This window comes from Taudactylus pleione, unplaced genomic scaffold (assembly GCF_031769625.1).
Source record: "Taudactylus pleione unplaced genomic scaffold, aTauple2 ptg000083l, whole genome shotgun sequence".
Lineage (NCBI taxonomy): Eukaryota > Metazoa > Chordata > Amphibia > Anura > Myobatrachidae > Taudactylus > Taudactylus pleione.
In genome coordinates, this window is record NW_028284485.1 from 4,229,134 (window position 1) to 4,243,254 (window position 14,121).

General features: G+C 37.6%; 1 protein-coding gene across 1 annotated transcript in view; it reads right to left on the minus strand.

The window, feature by feature from the left end:
* CDH18 (cadherin 18) overlaps positions 1–14,121 on the minus strand; it is an 810,171-nt gene that overhangs the window by 95,772 nt on the left and 700,278 nt on the right. The window contains exon 7 of the mRNA XM_088468265.1: positions 8,682–8,935. Within this exon, the coding sequence (XP_088324391.1) occupies positions 8,682–8,935 (254 nt within the window). The remainder of the gene's footprint in view (positions 1–8,681; positions 8,936–14,121) is intronic.

A 14,121-nucleotide genomic window follows, 5' to 3' on the forward strand; every position in this document is an offset into this window, starting at 1 on the left:
GTTGCTGCAGCTGCCAGGACAAAGAGAGAAACCACTAGACCACCAGGGAGACCATTTGTCAACATTTCATTATGCTGACATATAGTCCATGTAGACATGATGAATGTCAACATTGTTACTGTCAACATACGGCAAGTCGAGAGTTCATCCAAGTCAACATGATGAATAGTGAAATAATTACTGTTGACCAAACCATTCTAATTTATGAATCATGCACCACTTTACATTAAAGTTTATGTGTGTTGCCTCCACACCAACCAGAGGATTAATACACAAAAACCTAGAAATAAGAAGCAAGGGAGCACTAATGGTGTCCCATACCTTTCAGGGGTATGTAGTCAGGAAGCAGCTTCCCAACTTTGAAATCTCAGCATGGGACTAATGATAGGCATCTAATTACTGATGCCTTTCATCAGTCCCACGCCGAAATCCAGATGCCCATCATACCAATCGTACTGTAGGTAAACTGGGCGTCGGGACCTGTTAGCTGGGGGGTAGTTTTAAGGACTCCCATGGGGATTTAGAGTAAGGCACCCCACCAGGAGAGTTAGGATTAGGTTAGGGGAAGGTGGGGTTATGGTCAGGCACCACCGGGGTGAGGTTAGGGTTAGGCACCCCCCTGGGAGGGTTAGGTTTAGGGAGCAGGGAGGAGGGTTTAGCTTTAGGCACCCCTAAGTGAGGATTAGGGTAAGGGGGCAGAGGTGAGAGTTTTGATACTTACAAGGCGATGTCGGGATCTTCATCTGCTGGACTTCCGGCGTTGGTATTTCATCCGCCGGGATTAGGTCCGGCGGTATGTCATACTGATTCCCTTTCAGGCATATGTATAAAAAGCTGAATAAATACAAGTAAATTATTCCAACTTGTTTCAAATAGCTTATCTGATTATGTTGAACATCCCCAGCAAAATAAATGGGCAGTTTCAATTCTCTGACGTATCCAAAGCCAGCCACTCATTTGGGATATATTTTAGACATGTTTTCCACTTTGTGTACATACTGCAAAGTTTACATGTCAGCATAAATGTGCTTATTATTTTCTATTGAACTGGTTTTATATTTAGTTTTTTTCTTAATGTTTTACTCTTCTTGTTAGTTCACTTTTCAATGTCTGAAAGGAAATCATTATATGCCCGATTTAAATTATTTTGCTGCCCTAATGTAAGAGTAACACTACAGCAGCCAGGATACCTGCAACCAGGGCTGCCTTCCAAAGTGGTGAGGCCTGGTACTGACAATAGACAGGGATCCCCCCCATGGGTATGGGGCAGAGGGGGGCGGAGCTGTGGATAATGTGGGTGGAGCTACTACTGAGGTGGGGAATCAATTGGTGCTTAAACCAGTTTAAAAATTCTCAAAGTATTGGCTGTGGGGGTAGTTGTTATAATAAAATGTCAATCTGTCATATTACATATGAAACTACATATACAGCAATATAGGAGAGAAAACTGCTGTAAATTCATACACACACACTAAAAACCAGACTCTATGCTACATATACAGGGAAAGCAATGTCAATTCTCTCCCTCTCTCTCTCCATATATAAATAAAAGAAAAGTCGGAAATACATAAAATACATTGGAAAAGCCCCAGATCCACATAAAATATATTAAAATAGCCAGACCCATATAAAAATCTGGGAGGGGAGAAAGTACAGGGCAGGGTCAGCAACCTGTTTAAGTGGCATTGTCTCAGAGAGAGGGGACCCCAGGTTGCAGTGGTGTGGAATGCACCAGGCAGTAGGCAGAGAAAAGAGCATTGGTGCCACATAATTTGAAATATGGAGCTGGCCATGAGCCAATCACAGCTTGCATAACGGCAGACAATCAGGGAAGTCACTCCTGATTGGCTGTCATTCTGTGAACTGTAATTGAAATGATTCAATACACAAACAGTCATTCAATATTGTTTTGTGCCTGATTGCCTGAAGTGTGGAAAATACAATGTCATTCACTATTGTAAAATTGTCTCCTAAGGTCAATAAAGTGATTAATTGTGTTGCAGCTCTGCAAGGACAAAAATCTTCTTTGCTATCTAAGGCTAATTTATTTTTGATCCATTTGGTCTACCTCTTCATGGAAGAATAATATATCCTATGGGTTTAGGCAATAATTAAAAAAGCAAATAAATAAAAGGGAGTACTTATATTAAACAAAATAATACAACACTGAGTTTTGCTTTTTTATTAAGTACATTGTGAAACTTTAAATTTCAGTTGGCCCTGACTGCCAGGGCATGCAAGTGCAAGTAAAATCACAAATACCAGCATGCTCTGGCAGCCATGGAATGAAAGAGCTTGTAATTCTAGAAGTTCTGGCATGTCCAAGCAATGGCTAACAGGGCTGGGATGGAATGAGATTGAAACACCGGTGGCTGTTCAGCCGCCCGTTCAAATCCAGAGAGTTGAAGCCCGACAGTAGGTAATCCCGATGCTGGGTGGTAAGTATCCTAACCCTCCCCTGCCCCTCCTAACCCTAACCCTCCCTTGGTGGTGCCTAACCCTAAAACTCCCTTGGTGGTGCCTAACCCTAAGTCCCCCTGGGGATGTCTAAACCTAATGCCCCCTTCCCGCACATTAGACCTAACCCTCCTGGGGGGGTGCCTAACCCTTATCTCCACTGAGTGGTGCCTAACCCTAACCCCCCTCTCCCCTCCTTACCCTAACCATCCCTGGGGAGTGCCTAATCCTAACCCCCCCATGGTTAACACTTACCTGGGTCCGGTCTCTTATGATCAGGATGCTGACTGTCAGGATTCAGACACAAGTATCTAGATTGTAAGAGAGATAGCGGCATCTGCATTTTGCCCGGCAGTGGGATACCGGCAGCGGTATTTTGATGGCTGGCATCTCATCTGCTGGGATATTGAATACATCCCGCTGGGACTTGTATCTACACAAACACTCTATTGCTATTCACCACAGGACTGCTTTGCCCTGGAGGTGGGTATATTTATTGTTAAACTGATACACTTAAGTTCAGCTAGAAATTACACTCACAGTTTACCTGAGTGTTATGGTAGGTAAATACTGACAGATACTTTGGCCGATCAATCTGCCAATATCTGCTGCACGTCGGCCAGTGTGTACGCGTGATATGTCAGTGAACGTCGTTGTTCACTGACATATCGCATTGTCTGTGCTGCACAGCCGATGGACAGATATGTCTGCAGACACAGCGGCAGCCGCGAGGAGGGGGGCGGGACACGCCCCTGTCCCGCCCCCCCAGCCGCCTCGACCCGAGGGCACAAGCAGATGATGGCAGTTCAGTGTGTATGAATGACCATCATCTGCAGATATATCTGTCAGGTGTGTACCCACCTTAAGTATGCTCACACTAACAAAAAATTAATTTATTGTGTAAATACAATCAATAATGTTATCTATGTGCATTTTGAGGTACTTGATTCTTAGGTAAACAAAATAATAATTTAAGTAAAATTAAACTTCTTAAATACGTTATAGGTAAGATATTTTGTTTTATCAAATATTTTTATTTTCCATCCCTTACTATTCAGTTTTATCCACCTTATGTAAGATACTTTAGATGTAATATTATATATTTAGAAATCAAGTTTTATGTTCTTTTATTTTAACATAAAACTTTATAAGTTCACCTAAGGGACATAAGTAACACTGAATCAAGACATTTGCCTTGACATTATTACATATATTCAGCTAGTGTTTGCATGGCTAAAATGAAAATATTTGCACATGCCAGCTTGATTAAGGGTATTTTGCTGCCCAAATCTAGCAGTAACATTATGTGCAAAATTGCAGCCCTATCTTATGATACTTGAAAGACAAAATTTGCTGTAATATAAGGTTACATCAAGGTACACTCTTAGTCCTTGAGGCGACATTATGGAAATAAATGAAAGGAGTCAAGGCAAAAACAGTCATTCAAAAGTGGCTTGCTTCTGATTTCCTGAAGCATAGGAATGTCTATAACACATCTCTAGGATTTAGTGTAGCATGGGGATCATGTAGCTATCCCTATTTATTATTATTATTATTATTATTATTATTATTATTATTATTATTATTATTATTATTATTAATATTAATAATAATAATAATAATAATAATAATAATAATAATAATAATAACAACATTTATTTGCAAGGTGTCAGCATACACCACAGCCTCTTACAATAGGAAACAAACACAGTAATAGCAATAAAACAAGAGAAGATATAAACAAACAGAAAGGTTAAAGAACACTTCCACAGATTGAATACTGGACCAGATGGATTGCAATAGGAAAAAAATCTTGTTTTGAGTGGGCTACTGTATATGATTCTGTCTCAGCAATGGTGGATTGAGGGTCAAAAGGGGCCAGCTCTATATGCAGATGGAGATACACATTTATTTCCAAGCATGCAATGCGGCCAAAGTACATACAGTACAGCTCTGAATCAGGCCCTATGTTTGCAGACCAGACTATGCATTCTGTTCAGAGTGGAATATGTATGGTAGCATATGTTGTGAGTATAAGGAATAATATTTAGTGTTGCATGTATAGTATGTGCAGAAATGTATAGTGTGTTTAGAACATTATATGTAGTGTGTGAGAAGCGAGATTTGTAGTCTGCACTATGTACAGTGGTTTTTGTTTGTTAAATAGTGACACAATAAGGTGCAAAGAACAATTTAGACATGTTATTAAAAAGTGACTCAGAGGGCTCATAAATTCATGAAATCAGACTATGAAACGGTTCCCATTTGCATTACCTAATCACTGATTGTTTTGTAATACCTGTATAGAAAATTAAACATCTACTGGCTCATTTAGAAGTAGATTATTTTGTTCTTCTAATGTATGTAGGAAAAGATGCTCATGATAATAGACATTTACTGTATGTTTATATTTTGAGTCAGACAAATCTCAAGATGGTCAAGCTCAAAAACAGGAGCTTCAAGCCATCCATATGTCAGGCAAATAAGTGTGTATACTTATGCCCCACTATAGTGTAGAGATATTACTTTCCACACTATTAGTAAGATATACAGTCACATTACACCATATTTGCACACAAAATTATAATGTAATGAAGTGTCATATAAACAAGAGAGAATATTACATTATTTAATAAAAAAATGTGAATGACTCACTTGACATAAAATATAAATATATGCAACAAAATAAATAAAAAATATAAATATCAAAATCCAAATCCAATAAACCGGAATAACATTGTTTTTTTTTCCAATTGATAGTCCTCTTTCCTGCTGTAGTTCAAATGGAAATGTCAATTCAGTAATGCAAATAGATTGCCAGGAAAATAAAGCCGCAATGCTAAATAGGTGATGGAGTGAGGGTGGGAAATGCAAAAAAAATTCTGATTTACATTTTTTAATGATATAGTGTAAAATATAAAAAGCTAATACACTCATCTGGTTTACTTGACCAGAATGTGTGAAAAAATCAACAACCATGTAAATAAAGTGACTGTTCAATGGATTTGCTATCTTTTATTTGCTTTCATTTAAACTCTACATTTTATCGACCAAATTTTTTGTATGCTGAAGTACGCACTTCAATTTATTGCCAGACTCTCCTACTCGGTTATTATAGATGTTTTACCTGATTCAGACCCACTCACGAGCGGCTGTCCACTCGCAAGTGGGTCGATGGTCTGCACTACGCAAGCGCACGACGGAGGAAGCTCCGTCGTGCGCATGCGTGAGACGCGCCGAGCAAAGGACTTTCCTTCGCTCGGAGTGTCTGATCAAAGGGGGCGTGCTGTCAATGTTGATTGACAGCACGCCCCATTTGGTGGGCGTGCCTCCCAGATGGAGGCGTTCCCAAGGGAACGCCTACCGTCAGAAGCCGGCCCCACTGACATCACTAGTGATGTCAGTGGGAGTGATTTTGGCTCTGATAGAGCCAAAATCACTCCTGGCCTTGCGGTTGAGAAACTCAACCGCAGGCTTCTGCTCGCAGTGGCGATGGTCGCGATGGTCAAGACCATCGCGACCATCACCCTGCACGCTCGTAAATGCTGTGGGTGGTGACCCACAGCTATACGAGCGTCCAGGAGGACGCTCCATAATTATGGAGGTGGGCCCTGATTCAGAGCGAGCGCTCTGGTCAGAGCGTCCGGCTCTGAATCAGGGCCCTAGTTACTTTTTCCCCCATAGAATTCAGATTTGATGATATTGCTGACATTATTTACTTTTAGCAAGGATAAATTCCTAATGCATTACCTACTTTACTATAACATCACATCATACTTAATGTACTGTAGTAAACAACATGCAATATATTATGAGCATATTAGGAATTTTCGCCTTTGTCAATACGTCCTGGTTTAAACGCCCTATAGACACATTAATGATTAAACAGATGTTTCTCAAGTAGGGTACAGTTACTGTACATAATTTAATGGGCTGACACAAACTCATAAAAATATGTATTGTTGGTGATGTAGAACTATATGCTATAAAAATATGTACTATGGATTTAACTCCACTCAAAATACATTTAATAATATACCGTTAGGATATTTTATACTACACAGTAAAGGCACTGAATACAATTGCAACCCTGACCTTCTTCGCCTTCTACCAATTCATGCATGATATCACAAAGGAGTTTATTGTAATACAGGACATCAGAGGGAAATATATAGCATTGTATCATTTTATTAACATTGCACACGACAGTGGCATTGCTGTGAACAAACCCATTATATCAAGTATAGTGTCCATAGTCATTTTAATAAATAATCCTTAAAAAAACAACCTTTATTTGTTGTTTGTAACTAAACAATGTGTGTGCATGAAATGAGCAAGTACAAATGTGGTGAGTTTCTCTATAAGAGGAGGAAACATAGTTTGACTGCCCTAACATCATAGTCTATGATCCAGTTCACATAATGCCTATGGCATTTACAATATTGTCTATTGAGCAAATAGAGTTACATTGACACTTTAATTTATAAGCATTATAAAATTCCTTCCAACCTTTCTAAATAGTTCAACTTGTTAATCAAGAAATGCTTGTCCCACCCACAAAGAAAAATCTCAACTTATAATTAGTCATCCTATATTATGGCTACATTTGCTGTGAACAGTGTCTGAAATGTTATATATATATATATATATATATTATATATACACACACTGCATATAAAATAGTTTGACAGATTTGGCAGCCTGTCCTCCTCTCCTAAGGCTGTCCCATCTTCCATTGAGTATTACACACTGAGGAGACATATATGTATATTTTATATATGTATGTATGTATATATATATATATATATATATATATATATACAATCACAAAAATGGACCGGCACTTCAATTAGATAGGCAGCTGCTTGGGTGCCTTCAGTGAGAAACACAGACACTGAAACGAAAAAACTGCGGCACTCCAAGACTGTATAAACAAATGCATATATTGGTGAACAAACCAACGTTTCAAAGCCTCCAGGCTTTTTTGTCAAGGTAACACCATAAGTAATATACAAAAGTGACAAAAGCGTCTTACCTTTTAAACCACCTAACCGCACGCCACTCTCACGCAGACCGGGAGGCAGGAGGGAGGTGCCCGGCCAGGTGCACGTCACTTTTGCATATTACTTATGGTGTTACCTTGACAAAAAAGCCTGGAGGCTTTGAAAAGTTGGTTTGTTCACCAATATATGCATTTGTTTATACAGTCTTGGAGTGCCGCAGTTTTTTCGTTTCAGTATATATATATATATATATATATATATATATTCTCTGTACACTAGATACATTCTCTGTTCCTATAAAATTATAATTATTCTCCATGTTTTAGTTTTTTTTAGTTAATATAATATATTTACATATAGACCTATAAAAATATTAGTTTTATCTGCAATAAGTTTAACAATCTTCACAATGATTCAAATGTTTTTAAAATACATGGATTAAAGGAAACAATTTACAATATATATATTCATAAATGTATATACTGAAACACACACATATATATATATATATATATATATCTTAACAAGGAGACATTTCTGTGGATGTAGCTGATGAGCTGAAAGAATACGTGCAATCACTGATTAGTTCTTTCTTAGTGTGAGAACATCCATTGTAGACAAAGGAATAGACAACATGCCTAGGTACTGATATCTAATCAAGAACAACTGAAGAGACATTTCCACATGTTGCTGCTCTGATTACCTTTTCATTCCACCTGTCCATTATACTTTAAGAATGCAAGGAGCATCCCTTTTACATCTATTGCTGAAGAAAGTTCCAGATGATTTTGATGCATTAAGACCATTTCAAACTTCATTTCTTAATTGTAATCTAAAACAAAGATGTGGCTTGGCAGGAATGACAGTCAAATGACAAATTTTGGCTCTTGAGTTAAAGATTACTAAAGCTGTTTTTAGATTTTTATCTCATTTTTGCAGTTTCTATAATGAGGACAGATGCTGAGGAAGCCTGACATGGGGAAAAAAAACCCTTAGGTATTTTCATCCTTCACAGAAGAGGGACATATAAGTTAACAAATGCTAAACAATTCCTGGATTGGTTGGGCTTGGATCCCAGGCTAAAATATATAAACACTTTCTGAAAATAAACAACTATAGCCAACATTTGATTGCTTTAAATTGTATTTTAAAACAGTTTATAACTGAATGCATAGTAAAAAAATAAAATAAAAAATATTTGAAATTATAGAATTGTCTTACCTCACTAAGCTACTAGCACTGTCCGGATCATAGGCTGTTACCATTCCAACAACAGTGCCAGTATTTGCATTCTCATATACATCCAACTCATAATAAGGCTTTGTAAACAAGGGTGCTTCATCAACATCACCAACAATGACTTTTAACATTGTTGTATCTTTAAAGGGTCCCAGGTGAGAAAATTGTGAATCCAAATGAGTATTTACACCTTCAATGTTAAGTAAATATAATTTCTTTTTTTCATAGTTCAATGGCTGAAAATAAATACACAAATATTATATATAACAAAATAAAATAAAATTCACTGAAATCCAAAAAAATATGCTTACAAGAATTTAATTTTGATAATGTACATTTGAATGACTAGATCAGGCATTCTAGACTCTGGTTATCAACATACTATACTTTGAGGATTACCTTAAGAACACACAAAGTAATTACTTCACCAATTCCTACAAAGGAAAAGAATCAAACCTTGATCTAACCTAGACTAGATTTGGGAAGCAATACACTAATAATAGAGTGAACTCACTCTGGTGATAACACACATAAATTTTTATACAATTTACAATATACATATACAATTGGGAACAAGGTTTTCCCCACAAAAAATCACACAAACCTTAAGCCCATATGTGAATACAGCAGGTATGCCACCCGATACCCATGATATTCAATTTAAAAAATGCATGCTGGTTTTCAGCACTTTGGGAGAAGACAGCTCTTTGGAAGGTGAGTAATTACTGGCTACTTAAGCTATATGGAAACGTCCAATTGCTTAATTAGTCATTAGGAGGGGTGCCACCAGGATCCCATGGGATTTTCCGACCATTTTTACTAAAACTATGGGTTTTAGGAAAAATTGGTTGTGCTCTGTAGATGCTCAAAAAAACCAACTGGCACTCGAAAAGCTTAAAAACCCTGCACAATAATTGAATAGCAAAATCCCGCACCTGCAGGAAAAACCCTGCAGGTGCAGGATTTTTGCTATTCTATCACCTAATTGAATATTCCCCAAAAAGACTGACTATTAACATTACAGAAAAAGATACAAGAGGAAGACCACAGTAATGATTATTATACTCTAGACTTGTTTGTCCTGGCACTGACAGTGAGAGCCACCCAGCACAGAACAATACAAAACCAATTGTGAGGATAGCCACATGATAAAGTATAATCAAAACACTTAAAAATGTACATTGCAAAATAAAAGCAGGAAAAAAATACAATAAATACATCTTAACACAATAAATATATAAATTAAGTACATACTTTAAACAGGATAATAATTAAATCAACCTCACAAATGTCAGCAAACATGAAATACTATACTATGTCTCATGCACATGCGTAATTAAATTATATATAAACCTGACATTATTGGTTTTTATTGATCATCTGATGTTCTATATATTACATCACTAGAAATGTGTTTTGTGGTTGCATTCAACATCCTTAAAAAGGCTACTCAGTATCTGAAACAGTTTGGGCACACCACATGATTGTAGCACCATACCACATTGGAGAAGTTAGATCACACACCACTGCGAGATCAAGCCTGACACACCATCACCCCTCAAGCAGCACTGAGACAAAAGGTACCACAGTCCTCAGCTACCTTAGTGGAAATAGAGGACCCAGAGCCTCGATCAGATAAGAACTAGGGTACACAACATACATAATTAAATAGCTCGATTAGTGACATATGTTAGAAAAAGAAAGAACATCTTTATATAACAATATGCTGTAATTACAGCATAGTGACTGATTTATTGATCAGAGTAATAATAAACTCTGGGTTGCACTGCCCATAACTGGGATAGCTTAAGGAGTAACCCACATAACACATGAGTGACCTTGACAACAGTCAATGACTGATTTGTTGATCTAAAGTGAACAGAGGGGATGCAACTAAAGCTGAGACGGATGCTTCAACTGTTCCATTGGATAATAAAAGGTGAATTCTATGTCCCACACATACATAAACCTTGCAATATAACAACAAAAATGTTTACACTATATTTTCCTTTGATCGGTGCAGTGATACCACATACACACAGAGAAGAGAAATATATTCAGCAGTCCAACAGCCTTATGTGATACAAATGATGATTACATACTAGACACATTGAAACACTACATAATAGCAACATTGCAACATCACATGATAGGTCTCACATAGGGCCTGATCCAGATTTGGGAATAGAGTAAGATCATGCTGCACTGCAGGTGGGGCAGATGTAAAATGTGCAGAGATTTAGATTTGGGAGGGGTGTATCCAAACTGAAATCTAACTTGTAGTGTAAAAAAAATCTGTCCAGCATTTGTGGGCTACATGCAAAAGCAGCCAGTATTTACCCCACATGCAAAAAACCTATTTTTGCACCCCTTGCATTGCAACATGGTTTTTCCAGGTCCACAATTACTTGCTATATCTTACTATATGCCCAAATCTGAATCAGGCCCATAGTCTAATTTAATGAATGGCAAATAGTACAACAACTGAGCAACTACAACTCAGAGACTTCCCCTACAATTACCACCACTATTTCCACAAATCATTATGAAAAACAGACAGTGAATATTATTATAAGACTAGATTAACTATTTATATCCAAAATTTACTATACACAACTCCCTATCTTTTAATATTTAGCATTTTTGCTTATACAATATTTTTATATATCATTAATAAATAATAAAGTTATGTTCTAATAATAACTTTAATATTCCTCCCAAGTTGGAAGTGCCAAATTTGTATGAAGGAAATTATTTCTTATAAGGACTCCTGTGCACTAAAGAAACAACTCCCCTTGTCAGATAGATGATATCCAGCAAGGTTGGGTGAGAAGAACCAAACACTCCCTTCCCCACCCCACCTCCAGCATCAGCACAGATACAGAGAAGCAGCAGCTGGAACTGAGACAGGGGGAAAAAATTGCACAACCAGCTGCAATCAGAGTGAGGTAAAGCTGGGTATACACCTATACAATCATCGGTATGTGCTTTCGATTTCAACCAAATCTTTCAATATTAAAAGAGTGTGTACACAACTTCAATCATGTTTTGTAGGATAAAAACTGGTTGAATTGAAGAATTGGAACTTATATGCAGTTTAAAATTTATCCAATTTGACCAGGCCTGATTGGACCAATACGTGTAGTGTGTACACACCTTTTACCATTCTTGCGATTTTACACCAGCTGCAGTGCCACCTTTGTGGGTGGTACAATAATTTTCTTTCAATATTTTGTCAGTCCGGGATCGAAGGTCACAAGTAAGACTGTATAGGTGTGTATGAGCATATCGGGAATGTGGTCAGGACATCTGATTGGGAGTCAATCGATACATTGCATAAGAAAGAGTGATTGCAAAGGTGTGTATCCAGCTTAAAAGAAACTACAAGGAGTGTGGTACGCAGCAATCCACTCAACCCTGTACTTTCCACATTCCTAACAGGGATCGATACAGGACTGAGACTATTTATCAAAGTAGAAAAGACATTCACTCTAGTTCACTATTGTGCTTTATGACTATCAAAAGATCTGGACAAGACGGTCATCCCGCAGAGACTATCTGCATATTGTACTCTTTCCACTACAGAACTATTTACCTTGTGACCAGGCCCATCAAGAGCCAGCAAGCCCGGGCCCGGGTAATTTGTACCCACTCACCCCTCCCTCTCGGGTCACCTCCCTGTGACTACCAGGTGTAACATTACAACTGATATACTGTAATTTGTGGCTGCATTGTACCCCAAAACCTCATTTATATCTAATGTTAATTCTAGAGCTCATCACAATTGTTTTGATTATCAGTATTCTAAGTGCTTAGAGTGTGCACATGCATTTTTTGTGCATGGTACTACAAGTCTCAGCATGGTTGCACCTCGTATGCTGTTTAAAATTATGGTGTGCACTCCAAGCTCCCCTACCACCTGCTCTTTATTTGTATATATAACCTTCTACTTGGTATTATCACCCCTCCCATCTTCCCTTAGGTGATTTTAATTAGCGCAGGTTCCTACATTGCTGTCTACATATTAGAATGGGCACAATTATGGCAGGTTCCTAAAACAAATTGCATCATTTGTTAGTATTAGGCATAATAAGGATCCATATGATGAGGCTCAACTTGACGTGTTGGATGGGCATGCATTTTTGGCAAGTGCTAAGAACTTAATTTATACTCCATGTTAATTGTAGAATTAACTAGAATGTGCACATGCATTATCTTTTTTCTGTAGGATCAGCTGTAATCATCAGACAATATTACCTTGCACTTCAGAAATTAGATGTTTACCATATATAGATTGGAGGCCTATGATGTCCATAATTATACCTGTAAATATGGGATCACTCACATATGAAAGAGTTCCATATTTCAAATAATTTGGCCCCCTTAGCAGCTATTGTCAATATAACCTAGCATTGTGGAAAAAGAGAAAGCATTCTATTGATAGGGAAGGACACATTATGATTTATATCCCCAAAACTGGACAGCACACACATGTCTTAAAAAAAAGGAGTCACCTATTTTAAACAATATTTTCCTACGTATTTTGTGGCTGGAGATCACCAGACATACCGGAAACAGTATACAATAAAATATAATTTTTCACAGATTTGGGGATATGAAGCCCTTCTCTCCCCCATCTTGTGTCAAATAAAAAAGTGTATGGTAGGCCTTCATTGGACACCATATTCTCCCTACACATATCAAGCATTTAAATAGAGTCAGCAAAAAATGAAAAAAGTGCGTTTAAAATGTCAAAACCTACACATAAAGGTATATTTACTAAAGTGAGAGTTTTCATAAATGGAGATGTTGCCCATAGCAACCAATCACATTACATGTAATATTTCACTAGCACCTTCTAGAAGATAATAGCTACAATCTGATTGGTTGCTATGGGCAACATCTCCACTTCTAAAAACTCTCACTTTTTAGTAAATATACCCCATAGAATCCTGATTTTTACTATTTTAGAAATGTGACTTATTGGCAAACAAGAACCACTACTATATATTTGTGGTGTTTATAAGGTCACATTTGCTTTTGGTTCCCTTTCTTGAAATTTCAATAAAAAAACATGTTACTTGGCCATTTGGATTACATTTCTTTTTATGTCACAAATGACTCAAAGAATAACGGTATTTTCTTAACAAACAAATAATTCTTAAAAAAACAAAAAGCAGACTGTGTCTCCCAATTAATGTACCCCTGCAAGGTGGGGAGCTGTGACAGGCTTGTGAGCAGTAATGGAGTGGCGCTGGTGGGCAAATGCTTGAAAACACAATACACAGTCCTGAGCAGCCAGTGTGTACCGCCAGCATTTGTGTAACAAGGATCAGGGTATTCCTGTGGGTCTGCAACCATATATTGTCCAGTGGATGAACAGAGGTAGGTGTTCTACATGTTTCTGTACTATCAGTGCTTT